Here is a 22,157-nt window from a genome sequence, read left to right as displayed (position 1 = left end):
TCTCCAACCTGGCACATATGGAAAGCTCTTGGTGTAATTAATACAAGACAAAATTGATACAAGACAAAGACACCATGTCACCCAGGCCATCTACCAGTCAACACCCCCTCCCAGTGCCTTTGGTGGACGACCAAAAGATTCTAGAGAGGAATTGAGTTCGGAACACCAAAACATTAAACCAATTACCCAGAAAAAAAAAACAACACCTTTTTCTTCCATTTTTTGGAGTTAACAAAGCAGAAAAGACTAATTGTGTTATCAGTAAGATTTTAGGTTCCAAACATACCTACTTGTCCCATCCCACTCAAAACTGCACCCCCACAACCCTGTCTTAGCAACCCCATAGTCAGAAGGAACCAAACATTTGTGATTATGTTTGAGGGATTTTTAAGTATCAAATCTCAGAGTGCTGTCAAATATGAAATGTGAGGACAAGATGGTAGGTAGGTGTAGAGGCCCAGGAGACAAAGGGATTTGTGGCTGAAGGAAACAGAATTCAGAGAAAAGGGGAGAGGATGGGGAAAGGATGTCTAGGACTCATGAGGAGAGAGGAGCTCTTGCTCGCCTGTCTGTCTTCCACTCGACTCTTCTTCTCTAGAGAAGCAAAAGTATTAGGAAATAGAACCTATCTGGCAATACTTTCATAGCAAAAGGAAAAGCATATATTGACACTTACATTTCATTTGCTTGAAGATGGATTTGTTAGGTTCAAGCCAGTGCTAGAGAGAAAAAAAACACAAAAGAGATGTGGGTCAAATTATTTAGTTAATAACGAAATGGAATTCCAAGGCCCAACCTTGGTTCCCATAGATATTCCTCAGTAGTCTACATAAACAACTCAGCAATAATAACAACCCAGACAAGGGTACAAATTATAGAGAGTTAAAAGTTTCTGAGTAATAGTTGAGTCACAGTTGCTAGGAGAGAAGTACAAGAGAGGGAGTGTGCACTTCAGTGGGCTGTTCTAGTAGCTTTACTTGACTCCACAGATGGCTAAGGATTTGGAGCATTTAACACTGAGTACCTCAGACAAACTCAATCCAGAATCAGCATCCAGTTGTTCTTCCAGATCCTCTAGAAATGAATACTGCACCAAGCCAGCATAAACCCCATCACACACAGAGGTGATGCCTTCTTCACAGTAAGTGGGGAGAGATCATTTTCTCAAGTGTCATATCATCAGGAAGAAAAATTAGCTCAATCTCCAAACAAAGGCCTTAGTGGCCCCAAATCATGTTACCCCAATAGGCATTTATTTGAGGCAGACACCAAACTGGTCCCTGTTGTTGTTGGCTCTCTCTCTCTCTCTCTCTCTCTCTCTCTCTCTCTCTCTCTCTCTCTCTCTCTCTCTCCCCCTCCCTCTCTAGACCACAGACAAAGGTCATTTGAACAGCTTTTGAAGTCACTAATAATGATGTCCCTAACCTTCTCAGAGCATGTCAGGAGTAGAGTAATAACAGGGTAAGTGTCAGTGTCACTGGAGATGCATTAGGAGGTCTAGGAGTCTCCCTCATGGGGCTCCTCACCTGCTTGTGTTGGAGAGAAGAGAAAAGTTGGAATGAGCTCTATGGTTCACTTGGCCTCCTTTGTGTTGCTCACTAAGCCTTCAGGTTCTGTTCATTGGATGCAAATGCATCCTGAGTCCTTACAAAGTGCCAGGTTCACTTTAAGCCTTTTTAGGGGTGATATGTGAAACCTGGGGCTCATTCAACATGTGCCCAAAGTGACCCAGCTGATAAATGGTGAAACTAGCTATGCAGGAAGATTGCAGAAAATGGGTCCTCAATACCTCAGCTGTGTAGCCTGATTAACCCAATTAATCAGTTTGCACTATTATTCCCTTTGACCAGTGCTCCCTATTTTCTCAGGAACCTCCACCACCACCACCAACAACAAAACCCAGAGGGGCTAAATAACTAGTTTGCAATCTAAGATATTAGATCCCTGCAGTCTTTAGAAACAATCATGAAGGTCAAAAACCAGTGGCTGATGCCTGTAATCCCAGTTACTCAGGAGGTTGAGATCTGAGGATCACACTCAGAAGTCAGCCTGGATAGGAAAGTCTATAAGACTCTTATCTCCAACTAACCAACAAAAAGACAGAAGTAGAGCCATGGTCCAAGTAGTAGAACTCTAGTCTTGAGCAAAAAAACTAAGGGCAGCACCAAGGTCCTGAGTTCAAGCCCCAGTACAGGCATGCATGGACGCCCACATGCACACACACAATAATAATGAAAGTCTTCGCTGTTTTAACATTGTGAAAAGTCAAACAAGAAACTGCTTGCCATACACACATGGGCTGAGACAACAAGTTTCTTTGCTTCTGGACAAAATGATATCAGCTTATTTGGGGAAATCTTATTATCTTCCTCTAATTAGAAATGATATACCTATAATTAAACACTAGACAACTCATTCATTATATCACTTACCAGTGTAACCTTGTGCAAAGTGTTTAAACTCTGTGTCTCAAATTCCATAACTACAAAACAAAAGAAATGTGCTCATTACCTGATTTATGTAACTGTAACCTCTCTGGATATCACCTTTAAAATATTAAAAAATGGAACAAGTAATAGCATCCATCTTTGGGCTGCTGTGATGATTTATAAAGTTAATAAAAAGTTAATAAATCTGAGATACACAGAACCTGGCACATGAATGCTGGCTTGCTGCTGTAGTTGTCTTTACCTAAGATAATTTAATTAGCAGACAACATCTTTCAACCTATGGGCTTCCTAGAGGAGGATACTAAAATGGGTCCCTTATGATTAAATTACTTTGCTAGAAAGCAATGCATAGGATAATTTAGAACTAAGGCATAAAACAATTACAAGCAATGAGAGAATTGGGTGCTGGTGGCTTGCACCTGTAATCCTTGGTATTTGGGAAGCTGAGGCTGAGATTTTGAGGATCATAGTTCTAAGCCAGCCGGGGCAAGAAAGTCCATGAGCTGAAAGTGGAGCTCTGACTCAAATGGTAGAGCAGTAGAGTTGAGGGAAAAAAGCAAAAGGAATGCCTCAGCCCTGAGTTCAAGCCCCAGTATCAAATGACCAGAGAGCAATATTTCCCGCTGTCGTTTCATGAGGAAAATTCCCAGGTGTTTCATCAATAATGAAATGTTAATACGTTTTCTAAATTCTCCTTCATGTCCTTTGAACACCTCAGACAGTTTCTAACTTTAAGTTGTCTCTCCAACTTCTCTCTGACTCCAGGAAAGATAGGTAGGCTTCCATATCTGTGTCCACACCAGAGCTGTGAGGAGAGTTCCAAAGCTGGGTAAAGTCTAGGAGAATGAGCACCCTGATGGATTGGCTATATCGATCATGCCGCTATTGATTGGTTATGCCTGCATGGACCACATGCCTGCAGATATTTGCCATCTGTGCCCTAAATAAGTTATAACTTGTTTCTTCATTGTCCTAAGAAATATACCTTGCAGATTCTGTTCAGTTCCCATCTGGATCTTCTCTTGGTCTGTTTATCCCCACCCTGGCCTTTTGGGGTGTGTGCACTTCAGTTACCTACTTATATAGTGCAATTGCTACTTTCTTTTTCAGGATCACTATTCTTTCCCAATGGGAGAGTGATGGGGTAGAAAGCTCCAGGAAAAATAACCTAGCAATAATCATGTCTCAAAAAGATTACAGGAAATCATTTGTTCCGAAGACAACCAAGCTCTATTTGTTGGTATTAATTAAAACAAACAAACCAAAAACTGGGCCTTTATTCTCTAATTCACCCATGCGAACAGAGAGGCAAAGCATATTATAAGGATTTTCACTGCAGTATTAGCTAAAGTTACAGAATATTAAAAATAGCATTTGTGGCCATCATCAGGAACAATGAGTAAACAAATTATGGCCTGCTAGTGTTCTAGATAATTGTTTAGATGAGGAAAATCTTTATGTGTCACATGGACAGATCTCTAAGGCACACTGGGGCTTTCTGTCTTGTACGTAAGTTGATCTGATTTGAGGAGGGAAAGGGGAAGCAGAGAAATGGTGGAACAAAGGGTGAACTAATTCAGCAGCAATACTAGATACTACGTTGAAAATGAACCACATGATAAGACAGTGCCATGTACTGAGTCCAATTTTTTTCTATGCCATCAAAGAAATGGTACATATCTTTTGTACATTTTAATTTTGAATTGTTAGGGAGGTACAGTAAGGAAGGGAAAATTGTGTGTGAAGGGGTAGCTTATAGCTAAAAAGATTGATTTTTTAAGTTGGTAGCTGCTGAGACTAAAAATCCGAAAGAGGTGGGTGTGGGTGGTTCACACCTGTAATCTACTCAAAAGGATTACATTTCTGAAGCCAGCCTGGACAGAAAAGTCTATGAGACTCTAATCTCCAACTAACTACCTCAAACACCAAAAATGGAGCCATGGCTGGAGTGCCAGCCTTGAGCAAAAGTGCTCAGAGACAGCACGTAGGCCCTGAGTTCAAGCCCTATTATTAAAGAAAAAAATTAATGCTTCCTAAAGTAAACAATGCAACATTTAATATCTTCAAATGTTTGACTTCTGTTAAATTGATGAAGCCTATGATTGCAGAATAAATTACACACCTCTCAAAACCAATGGTTCCCTAAAGTGAAAAACTGCACAGCCCAGAGAAATGTGGTAAATAATCCAATAATAGTCCAATAATAATCTCTCAAGCAGGAGATGTTTCCCCTTGATAGTAACCAGTCCACCTGGTTACTGTTCCACCTGATCAATTCCCATCATGGGCCTAAAAAGAAGACCTAATTCTCAAATCCACCTATAATGCAACCCAGCCTCTGCATTGTGTGGACAACTTTTGCCACTGAGGGACCAGGCTGTCTGGCTTCTGATGGGAAAGACAGAGCTCCAGCTGGGTGAGGGCAGCCTTGATGATGCTCTGTCTATAAGGTTATAGCAGGGTCCTTGTCATTTACCTCCCAGTAACACTGGATTCTATCACTTCAATAACAACCACAATAAATCTGTAGAGAAGGAATGTTCAAAATTTGTTGTTCATTGAAAGTCATTTACTCCTTTTAGCCCATTGCTTTACGTATTGTTTTCACTCTTTTAGTCATAAGTGATTTTATATGCAAGCATCTCAAATGAGGAAGACAGAAATGACAGGTAGAGAAGAAAACACTAATGTCCATTCAACCATTCAGCTGTCAGCACTTTCCTTTCTACCAGGAGTGCAGAAGGATGTGTATGTGTATGTGTGTGTGTGTATGTGTGTGTGTGTGTGTGTGTGAGAGAGAGAGAGAGAGAGAGACAGACAGACAGACAGACAGACAGATGGACGGAGAAACAGAGAGACAGAGACAGAGGTAGAGACAGAGACAGAGAGACAGATCTAGAGACAGCCCAGGTAGAAAAGATTTATTTGATTCTATCTCCAAAACGAACAGTAAAAAACAGATCTGTTGGCATGGCTCAAGTAACAGAGCACCAGCCAAGAAAGCAAGTCAAGTAAGCAAATCAAGAACAAGACCCTGAGTTCAAACCCTAGTACTGGCAAAAAAAAAAAAAAAAAATGGAGTTAATAGTTGTGTCTCTGTGGTCGATAGGCTTTCTGTTGCATTACTCAAGTCTGTTTTTGGACCATGAAAGCAAACAAATGCAAAAAAGGACAGGAAAAACTATGTTCCAATAAAACTTTATTTACAAAAGCTTACAGAAAGACATTCTGATCCTGGCATACTACTTTCTGTCCTACATCCAAAAAAATCTTTATTGTAACTACTTGGAAAATGTAATATGCTATAAAAATAAGTATCTCTGACTATTTAAAGTGATAGGATAGTAAATATCAATCAAGAGGGAAGTTGTAGGATTCCTTCAGGCCAGTAGAATTTATTACTGTGTAATATTTATTGTCATTCTGTCTCAATTTAATACAATTATCAACAAACTGCTCTAGGGTCAAATGTCCCCTAATTGTCAGATCCATGTACCTATTCCTACTCATTAAAGTATGGCATCTATGATCAGTTACATACATTGGTAATATGGATGAGCTGACTTAGACTTGTGCAACCAATTTACAGGATAAACAATTGAGCAAAGAAAGGTAACAGGATCTGCTCAAACCCATTTAACCTGAAAGTTGTAGCGATAGGATTTGACCCAGTCATCCTGATTCTGGGTGCTAACGCTGTTAGCTATACCATTCTGGTCCTCATTCTGCTTGGAACTGCAGACCTGTTCCCTTTTACTAAGCCTATGACCACACTTGCTTCCAGAATGTATCTTTCTCAATACTCTCTTCCTGTTCTGTCAATTCCTTGGCTGTTTTCATCTTCTGGGCCACTCTTGAAAACAGAAGTATTCCTTAGCTCTCAGATTCTCTTCTCACAACTACAATTTCTCTCTGTCTCTGTCACCTCTATTATCAGTTCTCACAGGCTTCCTAAACTCAACACGTTTAAAATTTGTCAGCTCTCTTCAAAATCTACAATTTCCTGTATATTTTATTTTGTAACTGGTTCATTTAAATGTGGAGCCCTAAATAACCACATCAGAAGTTTGAGATGCACCTGAGCCATCTTCTAGCCACCCACAGCCAACCACCAAGCACACAAGAGAAGATGTGTTGTTCCCTCCTCACCAGACTCGCCAGTAGTTGAATACCACTGAGTAACCCTGTCAATGCCAAGAGAAGCAGAAGAACCACTCAGCTGTGCCCTGAACCAAGTCCTGAACCACAAAATCCTGTGATATAATAAAATGGTGGGTGTTCTAAGCCACTAAATGATGAGGAGACTGTATAGCAAGATGATTAGAACACTACCTCCTTATTTCCCTCTATACATATGAAGCACAAGTACAACTAAACTTTGAAAGAATTCTGCTAAAGCCTGAATCTGAAAGAAACAAAAGCCTAAACAAGGGTCTAGAGATGTAGCTCAATGGGAGAGTTTATGTATCACAGACAAGTCCCCAGGTTTAATCCCTAGCGCCACTGGTTCTTTTCTGACCTATATTGTTTGTAAGACTCCAAGTTATACATCACAGATACAGCCTAAACTTGTAGACCAACTAGAATCTAATCAGCTCTGAGGTTCCTGGCTGCTAAAAGCCTCCAGCAAATGTTTCTCTCTCTTCCTCAAGCGTTAACTAACCAATTCCTGCTTCTGTCCCTACCAAGAAAGAAAAATCTCCCTTCCTTAGATAGTCCTGTTTTCTCAAACAGGGATAAAATGGCCTTTTCCTGGCCCCACTTATCCCTATGACTGACTTCTGGTCCAAACAATACAACACATTTGCCTCTCCTCCATTATAATGATGACATCCTAGTCTGCTATGTGTTTTTCCACATCATAACCTTCCATCATGTTCTCCATCCCAGAAGAACATCAGATCTAGACAGAGCCAATTATGACTGTCATTTTAAATTCCTAGTTCTACTTTCTGCAAAAGAATTCTGACAACCTCCTCCAAATCTAGTAACGTGGATACTGCAGACCAAAAGTGGACCACTAGATAATATATTTAATTTTAAAGATGTTGTGATAGTGCTCTTTCTTAGAACTCGGGTGACAGAGTCATCTCTTATAATCATCCAAGAACTCCTGAATTTTCTCTCTGTGTGTGTGCTGGTCCTGGGGTTTGAATTCAGGGGTTGGAAGCTGTCCCTGAGCTCCATTTGCTCAAGGCTAGTGCTCTATCAGTTGAGCCACAACTCCACTTCCAGCTTTACTGAGGCTAATTGGAGGTAAGTGTCTCAGGGCCTTTCTGACGAGGCTGGTTTCAAACCTCGATTCACAGATCTCAGCCTCCTGAGTAGCTAGGATTACAGGTGTGAGCCACCAGTGCCCAGAAACTCCTGACTTTTAGTCTCTCTTGATCTTTAAAAACAAAAGAAAACTCAATAAGCACACAAATTCATGAATAAGGACACCAATTCATGAGCAAGGACGTGAGGCAGCATATTAATACAACCCTGTTCTCCAGCACAAGGCTGCCCTAAATCTTAGGTACTACTCCTGTTCCTAGTGATGAGCATCTGGGAAGCAATTATCTGAGGCTCAGGAAGCAGCCTTTCAATGGCAAGAGCAGCTGGCGAGACATCACGCTGGCTGGCTTCCTGGCATCCTCCCAGCAGCGAAACCTCAAATCATTGGGCTGCTTTTTATTCCATTCTATGTCCTCCTAAGGTGCCAGAAAGAAGAGAGAAAGAAAGAAAGAGAGGGAGAGAGAAAGAAAGAAAGAGAGAGAGAGAGAGGGAGGGAGGGGGGAGGGAGGGAGGGAGGGAGAGAAGGAAGGAAAGAAGGAAGGAAGGAAAGAAGCAGGGAGGGAGGGAGGGAGGGAAGGAAGGAAGGAAGGAAGGAAGGAAGGAAGGAAGGAAGGAAGGAAGGAAGGAAGGAAGGAAGGAAGGAAGGAGAGAAGGAAGGAAGGAGGGAGGGAGGAAGGAAGGAAGGAAGGAAGGAAGGAAGGAAGGAAGGAAGGAAGGGAAAATGGCTGTAACATAGACAAGGTCTTTTCCCATTAATAAAAACTCACTAAAAGGCTCACTAGCTCTTTCTGGCTACCTACATAAAAATTTCAGAGCAATAATCACATTAGGGGAAGGAATCAGGTTTCAGAATGCCCTCATATTCATTGTTTTGTGGCTCTATCCTTCTGTCAGAATCCATGTTAAGCCAGTGTGGTAACACCTATCTGTAATGTCAACTATTTGGGGGGCAGCAAGATCATGAGTTTGAGATCATGACAAACAGTCTGAGAGGTGTGGCTCAAACAGACTTGTCTAACATGCTCAAGGTCTTGAGTTCAATCTCTAGTACTTCAAAGGGGAATTTATTTTATTTCTTAATTTTGTATTTTTTTTTTTTTTGGTCCGGTCGTGGGGCCTGAACTCTGGGCCTGGGCACTGTCCCTCAGCTCTTCAGCTCAAGGCTAGCGCTCTACCACTTGAGCCACAGCGCCACTTCTGGCTTTTTTCTTTTTGCTTATGTGGTGCTGAGGAATCGAACCCAGGGCCTTGAGCATGCAAGGCAAGCGCTCTACCACTGAGCCACCTTCCCAGCCCTTAATTTTGTATTTTTATTGTTAACAGTTTACTGGTGATATACAGAGAGGTTATAGTTACGTAAGTCAGGTACTGAGTACATTTCTTTTTGAACAGTATTACTTCTTCCCTTATTTTCTCCCAGCTTTTTCCCTCTTGACCCCTTCTCCGCAAGTTGTATAGCTCATTTTCAACATCGTGTCTAGTGAGTGTCACAAGCCCAGAGTTCAAGCCCCATGACCGACAATAAACAAACAAATAAATAAATAAAAAGAAAGAAAGCACCAGTGGCTTCCTTAGCTGTGTTTGGGGAAATGGAGGAAGTGAAAGCACAATTTATTACATGTGTATCTCAAAGCATAGCAATAGAAACTAGTCAGGAAACCCAACTAATTATTTCAAAACTTCATTTTTCCAACAAGTTATTTGAATACCTAAGCAAATGATGAAAAGGCCATGTTAGATTTAAGAGACAAAAAGAAAAAGAAAACTGGGACTTAAGCCAAATGGGACCTCGCCTGGAATTCTTCTTTTTTAAAAAAAATAAGTTTTTTTATTGTGAAAATACTGTTACAATCACATGAGCAAGGTAATGAGTACATTTCTTAGCAAGCATTGCCTCCTCCTTTGTTTTTCCCCTACCATCCCTTCCCTCCCATCTCCACAACTACATTTCCCCCTCCCCCGCCTAAATGGAAAAGTTCGTTTTTCGACACAGCATCTTGTACATCTCATTGTTGCAATGGGTCAATGTGTATCCCTATTAAACAATTTGTTTTTTCCCTTCCACTCCCCAAATTATACCAACATCAAATACAGTGAAAACAGGGGTTATACCATGGGGGAGGGACTTACAAAACAACAAAAAACTCACATGGTACATTATAAATACATTAGAAACAATAGCAAGAAAGAAAAAACCATTTTGCTTAACATCATCTTATCTGACCTTTTCTGCTTGTCTCAGATATGTGCTAGTCATTGCAAATAAGGGAAACCATGGGACCTATGTTTCTTTGAGCCTGGCTTACTTCACTTAATATAATTTTTTCCAAGTCTTTCCATTTCCTAACAAATGGGGCAATGACATTCTTTCTGATGGAGGCATAGCATTCCTCCTGGAATTCTTTTTTCCAAGACTTCCAGATGTATTGCCCTAGCTGTCTCTATTAATAAAACAAGAATTCCACTCATCTTTTCCCAACTCTTAGACAGCTAAGATGTATGAATTCCCCAGAAGATGAATATGGCAGAAACTCGGGGATGATACTGATGGGTACTCAACCTATACCTTTCTACATCAGCTACAATAATAATGGAAAATCTGGACCTCTGCCATCACAATAGAAAAGACAGTCATCATTGATTGATTTTATCCCCACCACTTCCAGAGCATATGGGGATGAGACATCTTGTGAAACATATGCTGTTTCAAATGTAATAATGCTAAATATTTAATATTCCACAATGGGTTACCGTCAATTGATTTAGAGTGAGTTGCATCAATCCCACAGCAGCGGTAATTTCCACTTCAGCTTCTCTGGCTTACCTGGCTTTTCTTGCCTTTCTAGCTTTCTATCCTACTAGTTAGTTCATCCATTCTATTTGCCATTGAGAAAAGTATGGGAACCTGTTGAGAAACAATGGTGGCCAACTAGTCTTTGCCTAAGGCTCCCATACCATCATGCCTCTGTGCCTCTGAGCCCATTTCTGCAATTATTGAAGGCTCTCCTGCACCCTCTGACCAAAGAGCATAACAGTGACCCATTTACCTTTAAAAGACATTGTAAATATTTTTAGGTTGGGGGAGGGGTGCTAAACATAATGCCATTTCCTCAACTGGACCTAGTCAATGCATAATAATTCCATGAATATCAATAGCAAGCCAGTGGCTCATGCTTGTAATTCTAGCTACTCAAGAGACTGAGATCTGAGGTTCATGATTCAAAATGAGCCAGGGCAGGCAAATCCTCAAGACTTTTAATCTCCAATTAACCAGCAAAAAGCCAAAAGTAGAGGTATGGCTCAAGTGGTAGAGGACCAGCCTTGAGCAAAAGGTAAAGAAGAGAGCTAGTCCCCTGAGTTCAAGCCCCAGTACACACACACTCATGTGCGCAGGCATGCGCGTGCACACACACACACACACACACACACACACACACACACACCAGCAATTAGCACTAATAACATGCCCTGTAGTTTTTACCATGTGTTAAGCATTTATGATACTTATCTCTAATGATCATATTAGTCCATCAGGACTGAGACTCAAAGAGGTTAAATGACTTGGTCAAGATCACCGAGCTGGAAGTGTTGCTCTGGCTCAAGTGGTAGAGAGTTGTCTTGAGCTGAAGAGCTCAGGGACAGTGCCCAGGCCCAGAGTTCAAGCTCCATGACAAAAAAGAAAGAAAAAGATCATAGAGCTTATAACTAGATAGGATCTATAAATATCTAAATCACATCTTTCTTAATCCAAAGTCTATTTGTAGTTTTAAGCCATGGGGAGGTATCTCAGTGGTGGTTTGCTTGCTTAACATGTACAAAGTACTAGATTCCATCCTCAGCACTAAAAAAGAAACAATGTAGGCATACACCTATAATCCTAGCACTTGAGAGGCTGAGGCAAGAGGATCAGGTCAAGGGTTCAAGGCCAACCTGTACCATTTTGTTTAGAAACTACTCTAGCCACTCATACAGATGCTCCCTCTACGTTATATTCCCCAAAGCAAATGACTGTAACAGCCCTACCACACAAAGGAAAAAATCAGAACTCTTCAGGCACTGCTCTAAGCAATTCAGTAGCTACAACAGATAGGACAGTTCTACTTGGGTTTGGGCTGCATTTTTTCCCTCAAATTTAAAAATCAGATGTGAACATTAAAAATTAAGATAAGGGTGCTGATGGCTCATACCTATAATCCTAACTCAGGAGGCTGAGATCTGAGGATTATGGTCCAAAGCCAGCCTGGGCAGGAAAGTCCATGAGACGCTTATCTCCAATAAGCCACCCAGAAGAAGTTGGAAATGGTGCTGTGGCTCAAGTGGTAGAGCACTAGCATTGAGCAAAAGAAGCTCAGGGACATTGCCCAGGCCCTGAGTCAAGCCCCAGGACTGGAAACAAATTTTAAGTTAAGCCAAGTAAAATATAAAGAACAATGAAAAATATCAACCTAAGCACTTTAATATTAAAAAGGGCTTTTAGATTTATAAAGTAGCTGCAAATATAGCCAAGTATAGTTTTCACCCATCTGGCCCTTATGTTCACACCTTCTTATAACTGCTGTACAATTAAGACAGTAAGAAACAGGAATTAGCATAAGAGTTTTAAACTAAAGATATAATCTGGAGTTTGCCCTGTTTCCTCATTACTGTGCTATTCTCTGTTCCTCAATCCAGTCCAAGATCTCACATTGCTTTTACTTGATATGGCTCCAATCTTGCCTTTCTTGACTTCTGAAGAATTAGATTAAGTTGGGTGCTCATACCTGTAATCCTAGCTACTCAGGTGGCTGAGGTCTAGGGTTGTGGTTCAAAACCAGCCCAAGCAGAAAATTCCATCAGACTCTATCTCAAATTAACTACTAAAAACCAGAAGTGAAGTTGTGGCTCAAGTGATAGAGTATCAGCCTTGATCAAAAAGACAAGCAAGAGTGTGAAGTCCTGAATTCAAGCTCTAGTACTGTCACACGCTCACAAGTGTGCACGCACGCGCATGTGCACACACACACACACACACATTCCTGTCCCAGCTCCAAAAATTCTGAATTAGGATGTCTGGAAGGGAGCATTTTGAGAAAACTCCCAAGACATTTTCATTGCAGGACCAAATCTAGGAACCACTGTAGTAAATGCTACACTGGTCCTCTCCCTGCCCTCAATCAGCCCTCTAGATTGTAGGTCACCACAACCCTGCACTTTTCTCACTCAGGTAACTAACGTTCTATTGAAAACCACACCTCCTTCCTCTGAGTCCCCCTGGGTCTGCAGGAACTCCAGGAGCTTAGTAAGATCCTCTGTATTCCAGGAAGAAAATTCTATTCTTTAAACATCCTCTTCCTCTACAAAAATACATCCAGCAGCCTTTATTCATGGTATTGGGTTTGTAAATACTAAGAGCCAGGTGGCCTCAGAGGGAAGAAAGTCTTTTCCCTTACCAAGAAGAAAGCCAGAGACACTGGAAAAGAGGCTATCAAGTTGAAGGGAGCAGAAAGGCCTTATCCCTCACCACTGGTTACCCCCATGAGGCCCTTTCACACACATTCTGCTTGTAATAAGTAGAGACCCATTGAGCCCTCCTGGCCCCCAAATGGATGACATAGCAGAGCTGCAGAAACGATCAGGACAAAGAATCCAGAGTATTCAAATGGGAAGAATATACACCACTCCAAGTCCAGTACATGCCATGTCTGCGCACACTAATAACTAAAAAGGTGACTCTCCTAATGACTCTTACCCACCCACAGGTGCCAAAACAAATGGGTATGTCTAAGAGTGAAAACACAACCAGAGCTGCCCAATTTAGTGGTACTTAAGGCGAGTCTTCTGCGAACATGTTGTTGTTGTTCTTTGTTTCTTTGGGTGATTATAGGACTCAGGGCCTTGTAGTTTGCTGACCCACATCCCCAGTCCTGCTTTTTCACTGATTATTTCAGCCTGTGCCTGAGCCTTGACCCTCCTACTTTCAGATTCCCGTCATCACTGGAATCACAAATATGAACCCCAGTGTCCAGTTTCCTTCTGTGGTGAGAGTCAGACCTTTCTGCCCAGATTATCCTTCTCCTGGGATCTTCCCAATCTCAGCTTCCCACATAGTTTGAGAATACAGGTGTGTATCCTTGTACCCAGCAATGGGTGAAAAAGGAGTCTTGCAAATTTCTCTACCTGGGTGGGCCTTGAACTGAGATCCTCCCATTCTGAGCCTCCCAAGTAGCTAAGATCACAGGTATGAGCCTTTATTCATTGTTTAAAAGTTGTTTTGTTTTGCTTAATGAAATGAAGTCCACATAAAATTATCCATTTACAAATATACATTTCGGATGGGAGGGAAAAACTGGGAGAGAGCGAGGGAATGGTTGACACTGTCCAAAAAGCAATGTTGTTTTTACCTGAGTTGTGTAAACGGTAACCCCTCTGTACATAACCTTTATAATAATAAATTTAAAAATTAAATGCACATTTCAATAGCATTAAAAAACATTCACAGTGTTTAGTAAGCACCATCTATATCAAAGTCCAGACATTTTCATCACAAAAGAAAGCCCATCAGCTGTATGGCTCACACCTGTAATCCTAACTGCTCAGGAGGTTGAGCTCTGAGGTTCCTGGCTTGAAGCCAGCCTGGGCAGGAAAGTTTGTGAGACTCTTATCTCCAATTAACAGCCCCCAAAGCAGAAGTAGAGTGATGGCTCAAGTGGTAGAGCACTAGCCTTGGGCACAAAAGCTGAGAAATATTACCCAAGGCCCTGAGTTCAAGCTCTTGGACAGGTATACATATACACACAGCAACAAAGAAAGCCCATCTCCTTTAAGCAGTTAATTTTTTTTTTAATTTTATTTTATTTTATTTGAGAACATACTGTACAGAGGGGTTACAATTACATGGGCAGGATAATGCATACATTTCTTACCAAGCATTGCAGCCTCCTCCTTTGTTTACCCTTCACCTCCCTTCCCAGCCTCCCCCCTCCCTCCCAACCAATCATACCCCCCCCCACCGACATTGTAAAGCTGGTTTTGACATGACATTTTGTACTTCTCATTGTTGCAACAGGTCCACCTGAATCCTTAAACGACTTGTTTGTCCCCATCTCCTCCACATGTTATACTGACATCAAATATAGTGAAAGCGGGGGTTACACTGTGGGGGAGGGACATACAAAGCAACAAAGAAATAATCTTATAAATGCGTTAGAAACACATGCATGAAAGAAACAAAAACATTAAAATACATATTTGAGGTTTTGTTTTCCTAACATCACATTATCTGACTTTTTCCGCTTGACTCATACCTATACTAGATATTGCAAATAAGGGAAACCATGGGACCTATGTTTCTTTGGGCCTGGCTTACTTCACTTAATATAATTTTTTCCAAGCCTTTCCATTTCCTAACAAATGGGGAAATGTCATTCTTTCTGATGGAGGCATAGAATTCCATTGTGTATATATACCACATCTTCTTGATCCATTCATCTACTGAGGGGCATCTGGGTTGGTTCCATGTCTTAGCTATGGTAAATAATGCTGCAATAAACATAGTTGTGCTGGTAGCTTTAGTGTGGCTTAAGCAGTTAATTTTAAGGAGTGCCAAGAGCCTTCCACAGAGTGGCAGGGGTTTTCCTCTATGACTAGATTTTATGTAGCCCCCACTGAAAAATTTTGCACAGCTTCATTTCAAAGAATACAGGAACATCTTCTCTGCTCTCCAGATGGAAGTAGCCTCCTGGAAACACCTGACTTTTCCTTCTTGTTCCCCTCAGTTTGGTGGACAGGGCCTAAGTTTGTCCCCATTGCTTGGTTTCCTGTGACCCATTAAATCAAAGGCACCATGAGGACTCTGAGAATAACCTCCAGAATGCCCTACAAACTTAGTACCTCCTCTGAAATGGGTTGAGACAGAAGATGGCTCTTACCCTCTGCTTCTCTGGGTCCACATAACGAATGCCAAAATAATCCTTCTCCAGCAAGCTGTAGTAGTTGCAGATATGGTCAATCAGAAACTGTCCTTTGGTCTCCCTCTGCAAGGGAAGCACATCCGGGTGTTAGCCAGAACTTACCTGCATATTCAAATCTCACCCACAGAGGGCTTCACTCACCTCAGTGGGTCTATACTTAGACAAATGGATTCATCCCTCACTTTAGTCCTGGAGTAAGGCCATCCCAAGTCTTTTTGACATAACTTCAGTGAGAAGTGTATTTTACAATGTGAACCATCACACACACACACACACACACACACACACACCCTCAAAATGTACACCCAAAATACTACATGGATAAAACGTGGTCTGGTGTGTTCTACTTCATTCTATCACAAGCCACTAACTTTCTCAATGCTATTTATGATTCAGGACACTGACTTTACAGTTCAATATTTTGTGGAGGCTTACAGTTTCCAAACTCTCATATAACACATACGCTCCTAGTTGCTTATTCCAATCACTCTGAAATATTCACTCACCCAATCTTCACCATGATCTTAGAAGGCAGGTCCTCAACTCATCAGTAAAAGTGGCCACAAAGGCGTTTCCTGACTCTCCCAAGGTCACACAACTTGTACAGAGTAAGGCAGTATCCGAGCCAGGCCAACTGGCTATTGAACTTGGGCTCCTCCTGGTCTATTTTGTCTCCCTGCACACTGCATCCTTTGAGTTTCTGTAGAAATCAGGCTCTGGGTGACATGGGAAAGGTACTGAAATAATCTCAGTTTCCACTAGGGATGATGGGAAGCTTTCTTCCTCAAAGCCACTCGTAGCCAACACCGAAAAGCATTGTGGGAAACTGGAGGAGCCCAGACTGGGATCTAAAGACACGCTCTAAGCCCTTTGAAAAAATAAACAATTTAACAAAATGCCCATCAGGAAGCTGAATGGGAGATGAATGAAAAAGAGAACAGGGAACAAATAGGGCAAGAAGGCTCAATGTACAGCTGTGATAAAGGAAGTGGGAAATGGGAAACTAGTCTGGGGGGGGGAGGAAAAGATGGGATGGCGAGAATAGTGGAAGGGATCGCTCTGATCAAGAAGCACTGGACAGAGCTGGGCGCTGGTGGCTCACGCCTGTAATCCTAGCTACTCTGGAGGCTGAGATCTGAGGATCTTGGTTCAAATTCAGCTGGGCATAAAAGTTCATGAGACTCTTACTCCAGTAAAACTACTCCGAAGGTGCAGTAGCTCAAGTGTTAGAGCGCTAGCCGTCAGTACAGAGAGGCTCAGGGACAGTGCCCAGGCCCTGAGTTCACACCCCAGGACCGGCAAAAAAAAGGAAAAGAAGCAGCAGCAGCACTGGAAACTTAGATGGACATATTAAATTGTAAACCCCTTGTGGAGACTTTTGAAGTTTAGAATAAAATAAAGTAAAATGAAATGAAACAATTCATTACCAAAAAAAATTAAGTAAAAATAAATAAAGACAGGCCCTGTAATCGTGGCTAAAACTCCAGCTATTTCCATTTTAGTAAAATGAGATTGTTAGGCTTGATAATTTCTAAGTTAGATTCATTTCCCTTCCAAAATTCTTTTTTTTTTTTGGGGGGGGGGGTCAGGTTATGGGGCCTGAACTCTGGGCCTGGGCACTGTCCCTCAGCTCTTCAGCTCAAATGCTAGCACTCTACCACTTGAGCCACAGCGCCACTTCTGGCTTTTTTCTTTTTACTTATGTGGTGCTGAGGAATCAAACCCAGGGCCTCATGCATGCAAGGCAAGCGCTGTACCACTGAGCCACCTTCCCAGCCCCCTCCCTTCCAAAATTCTTAATAAAAGGTCTATCATCCAAATCTGATTAAGATAAATACTACTATAACAAAGCACTCTTACTAGCTAAGATACATCTGAGCTCTCAGCAAGATATCTGATAAGATTAATTTCTACTTCAATCAAAGTTGCTGACAGACCCATGGGAAATTTTCAGGTTAGAATGTGACCTATAAAAAGAAATTAGACATATTAAGTAAGCTACTCTTCTAGTTCATTAAAAACAATTTGTTTGTTCTATGTTACCTGACATTATTTTCATTAAATTGTTGCCTTTCATTGAAATTACACCATCGAAGAGGTTGGATGGCAAATCCTGGAGTGCACTGATTTGAACAAAGCTTTGGATTTATAATCACTTACTGTGATACAAAGCCTGTTTTCCTGAAATCACTTTCAAGTTTAATTTTTCATGATGGTGAGCCTTTCTTTCTAAAAGAAAAAGGTCTGATGTCATTCAAAAAATATTTTAAAAAACATCAAAATTGAACTCGTTTTTAAAAATTTCTGTAGGCTCAGAGGACAAGCTCAGTTTAGTGGCAGCTAACTCCAATGCCTACGTGGTAGGTATAGAGTAGTTCCTTTGCATATATACTCTGTAAGCCATTCATCTTTAAAAGGCTCAGCAATATCAACTTACTGAAAGTTAAGATGTGAGGTCTGTTCTTTATGGTTGGACGGCAAAGCTCCCCTGCACTGGGGTTTAGTAAGAGGAACCACTCCTACTGTATGTAAGGTTTATGACACCTGGCTCAAGGCACTGTGATATACCGGTAGAGGATTGAGAACATATTGACTGGACATGATGGGTATGGCTGTCATTTTGCCCTAAGGAATATGTGCTCCAAAGCATAATAAAGTTTTTTTAAGTGATTAAACACAGTGACTAATACACAGAGTCCAGCAATTGAAGACCCATAAGATGAGGAAATAGCCATAGCTAACAATGGAGTAATGGGGGTGGTGTGTGTGTGTGTGTGTGTGTGTGTGTGTGTGTGTGTGTGTGTGTGTAATAGAGATCAAAGCTTTTCATAAAAACAGACCAGAACAAGGCAATTCGTGGGATGGTTGAGACATAGTTTGTCTGTTAATGGTTGTTGGAAGATTGGTCCTCAATGTAACCGAGATGATTAGATCACAGGTCACCACCCTCAGAAGGGATTAATATAGATTTTTCAGGACCAAGTTTTCTTAAAAGAGTAGGCTGTTATAATAACAATACTGAGCACAGCCCCTTTCCTGTCCCTTGCTCTCTTCCTCATAGGCATGGCTCTTCTGTATTTGAGCAATTCCATTTCCACTCCTCCCTCATGCTGTGACATGGCCAGATGTCATATCATACTCTTTAGACTTTTGAGCCAACAGAAGCATAAGTCAGATAAATCTCTTCTCTTTGGATCTTACCCAGAGTCAGGTTCTTTTGTTTTGTTTTTGCATCTGAGTGTCTCTCTACTGAGGAGAATTAACATTTTTATACAGTGTGTGATTGTGACATAGATTCTTTGTTTATTTAAGCATGTAATCAATTTTTTTAAAGCAAAGCATTAATGGGTTACATGAAAATTGATGACTATCCCACCAACTGTTTGAGCTAAGTGGTGCAAAACAAGTCTAGCATATTGTTTAATAGAATGCGTCATCTATTCAGCCTTTTTATGTTTAATAATTAACAAACCTAAGACAGGGCTGTACTTTTATTGTAGTCTTTTTATTTTTTTCCATATATTGTCAAGTCCCCTTGAAACCATCCTAAAAACCACTCCCAGGTTGAGTCAGGCATTCTCCGTTTCCTATGATTTTAATCCCAATATTTGTTCACATAAATTTCTAATTGTTATTTTAAACTATCTTGTTGTTATTTTGATAATTAACACCATAATGGTCTAGATCTACCTAATCATTGCATAAAATCTAATGAGTACCAAGATACCCTTTTTCCTTTTACATTAATCCATCTATTTTCATCTTTATGAACTCCTGTATAAGGCAATGATTCATCGGTCGGCTCAGGAAATGTGATGTCACTAACTTTATATTTTGTGGGAAACCACCATCTATTCCCTATAACGTAACTGGACCAAACTTTGTCATAACTGTTGGGGGAATCTTTCTTTTCCTTTTATTATCAGGGGTCCCTTTTTCTAGAACTCTCTGTGCTTCTGGGATAACTCCTTTTGATTTAGTTTAATTCATTAAATCTGCCTGTTGTAACACATCTGGAAATTTTAAATTTCTATGTTTACTATAAGTCAGCCACAAAACTGCTTGTGAAGTTGCAGGAGTTTCTGGAGGCAGAGTCAGGTGCTGTGTTACAACACAAAATAGACTGATACTGTGGTTCCCGGATACCCAATGGGTTCTAGGATTTTACTACTCAAAGTATGACCCAAGGGCCAGCAAGATCAAAGAACAGTGCCTTCAGTGCTATCTTGGAGGGAACTAGATGGGAACATAAACTTTCAGGCCCTACTTTTAACTTACTGAGGCCAGTGAGTACCATGACAACATCGTCAGGCTATAAGTATGCTCGGTAATGTTTGAGAAGCATTGTCCAGGGGGAATTCCCTGACATGGGAAAAGTACAAAACTCCTGATGTGGAAAAAGTACAAAGAGTACAAAGTAATGACTTCTACTGTCTACAGAGGTCATGTTTTTCTCTTGAGAATTGTCCATTCCTGGACTCAGCCAAGATTAAAGTCCTTTTCCACTTCATGCACCCGAGCTGACCCTGCCTCCAACCACTGCTGTCCTTCTCCTGCACCTAGAGAACACCCCACTTAGCCTCATCACCTCAACATCCCAACCTATTCCTTATCACAGTGCTTCCTGCCAAGGCAGACAGCATGAAGCCTCATGTTTAGTACTAGACCTCTGCTGCCTGGAAATCTGGATCTGTGTCTGCCATTTAAGTTCCTGTTGCCATTTCTGAGCAGGAAATTCAGTTCTTGCATTAAAATAGACTACACAGACCCAATACCAAGGGATGCAATAGTCGTTCGGGGCCAGTTGAATGAAGAATAAAAGCCCAGCTACCTGTCTGCAAACCACACTTCAGGGGAGAGGTTGAGGAGTGTACAGGGATCCTAACCAGAATTCCTGAGCCTCCTGAGGGTAGAAACATCCTCTGCTACCTAAGCCAATGCCCCACACACTGGATGATGCTTCTGGCTCATGGAAAGACTGGGGTCTGGGAACATATGGAAGTTCTTCACAGTCTTTCCAAGAGAGATCTAATGGTAGCCTGAGGTGAGAAAGTAAAGTCTTCACATCAGCAATTCCCCCAGCATAGAGAAGTCAGCTAACTTTCATGAGTCTCCTTCACAGTTTGTGTGGGCAAGTGGTTATTAAAGATTTGAAGTAAGATGATTGTTATTTAATGTTAAAACTTTGTTGGTGCTTGCACAGGGTATCAGTTGCACTTTCAGTATGGATTGAATGAAGGGACAAAAATCAAATAGCTCATATGATTACTTTAAAGCTGTTACCTAAATTGTGTTTCATAAATCATAACAGCAGTTCATACAGGTGAAAACATTAGAATACAAATGTATGAACAGGGCCTCAAGTAAGAGTAAGATTTGAACATCTGTGCCTAAGTATGTTAAGCATAGTTTTTGTTGTTGTTGTTTTATTTTTTTCTAGTACCAGGGTTTACATCAATTCACAGAAAGGAATCTCTCTGGCCAGAGAGGTGGTCTTTACCCACCTTGGAATGCTGCCAGTGAACTGATTTGACTTCCTAAATTATTCTGATAATGAGCCAAATATTTAAGGTGCATTTCTTTGGGAATCATTTTGAGAAAATGAAAAGATCATTTAGTTGCCCTGAATTTCTTTCTGGTGTACAAATTAAAATATACTTCATTTTTGTAGGCAGGTTAAAGAGAGTGTTTGTAAGACTCTTGTTGGACACAGTAGATGATCAACAAATGAAAGGTATGTTCTTTTGTCTGTAATAGGATGACATTTTTTTTTTCTAATTCCACGGTCCCTTCTCTCTTCAGAGCTGTCATGGGGACTGGAATGTACAGGAAGTTCACCAAACACAAAAGACTGCAGAACTGGGCCTTCTCTCACAGGATGGGTTTTACATCCTTAGATCCTAAGAAACCTTCTTTGTATAATCACAAAGTAATCTACTTACCAGAAAATTCCACATCTCCTCAGAACAAGACACTGTTCAAGTCTTGTTTCTACCACTTACTGGCTGGGTGCTTTATGTAAGTCATGAAATATTCCTGAGACTTAGTATCCTCTTTATTAAATAGATAAAAATGATGATGAGCTCCAGATCTATCCTCAAAGGGTTATTTTAAGGCTAATTTGTGGACTTGTTAAACACCTGTTATGCACTGAAATCGTGATTAGAGAAAAACAATGAGTGAAACCTGGCAATTTATAAACTCCCAGATCTTAAAATCCTGTGTTTTGTAAAATAAGGCAAAGCACTATACCTGATAGTGCTTATTACTGACCCACTAGTAATAGCATTAAAAATGATGTTAAAAATAAGTCTATGCCTGCAATTACATACATCCTTTCAAATTCAAAGGAGTTGAGTAGAATGATATTCACTGGACTGGGGGGAAGGGGAAAGAGTGAACAGAGACTAAGAGTTCAATTCTTCATTTGACTCCTGTTGCAGACAATTGCTGATGATGTATTTACTTGAACTCCCTGGTT

The 22,157-nt window shown here is 40.9% G+C and overlaps 1 protein-coding gene across 2 annotated transcripts in view; it reads right to left on the bottom strand.

Annotated features, from left to right (window-relative positions):
* Frmd3 (FERM domain containing 3) overlaps positions 1 to 22,157 on the bottom strand; it is a 294,129-nt gene that overhangs the window by 122,339 nt on the left and 149,633 nt on the right. For both annotated transcript variants that reach the window (XM_042696229.1, XM_042696228.1), the window contains exons 2-3: positions 15,635 to 15,739; positions 677 to 719 (exon numbers count right to left, since the gene is read on the bottom strand). In XM_042696229.1, the coding sequence (XP_042552163.1) occupies positions 677 to 719; positions 15,635 to 15,739 (148 nt within the window). The remainder of the gene's footprint in view (positions 1 to 676; positions 720 to 15,634; positions 15,740 to 22,157) is intronic.

The sequence above is a fragment of the Dipodomys spectabilis genome, unplaced genomic scaffold (assembly GCF_019054845.1).
Source record: "Dipodomys spectabilis isolate Male_0828 unplaced genomic scaffold, ASM1905484v1 ptg000204l, whole genome shotgun sequence".
NCBI lineage: Eukaryota > Metazoa > Chordata > Mammalia > Rodentia > Heteromyidae > Dipodomys > Dipodomys spectabilis.
This window is presented reverse-complemented; position numbering and strand designations above follow the sequence as displayed.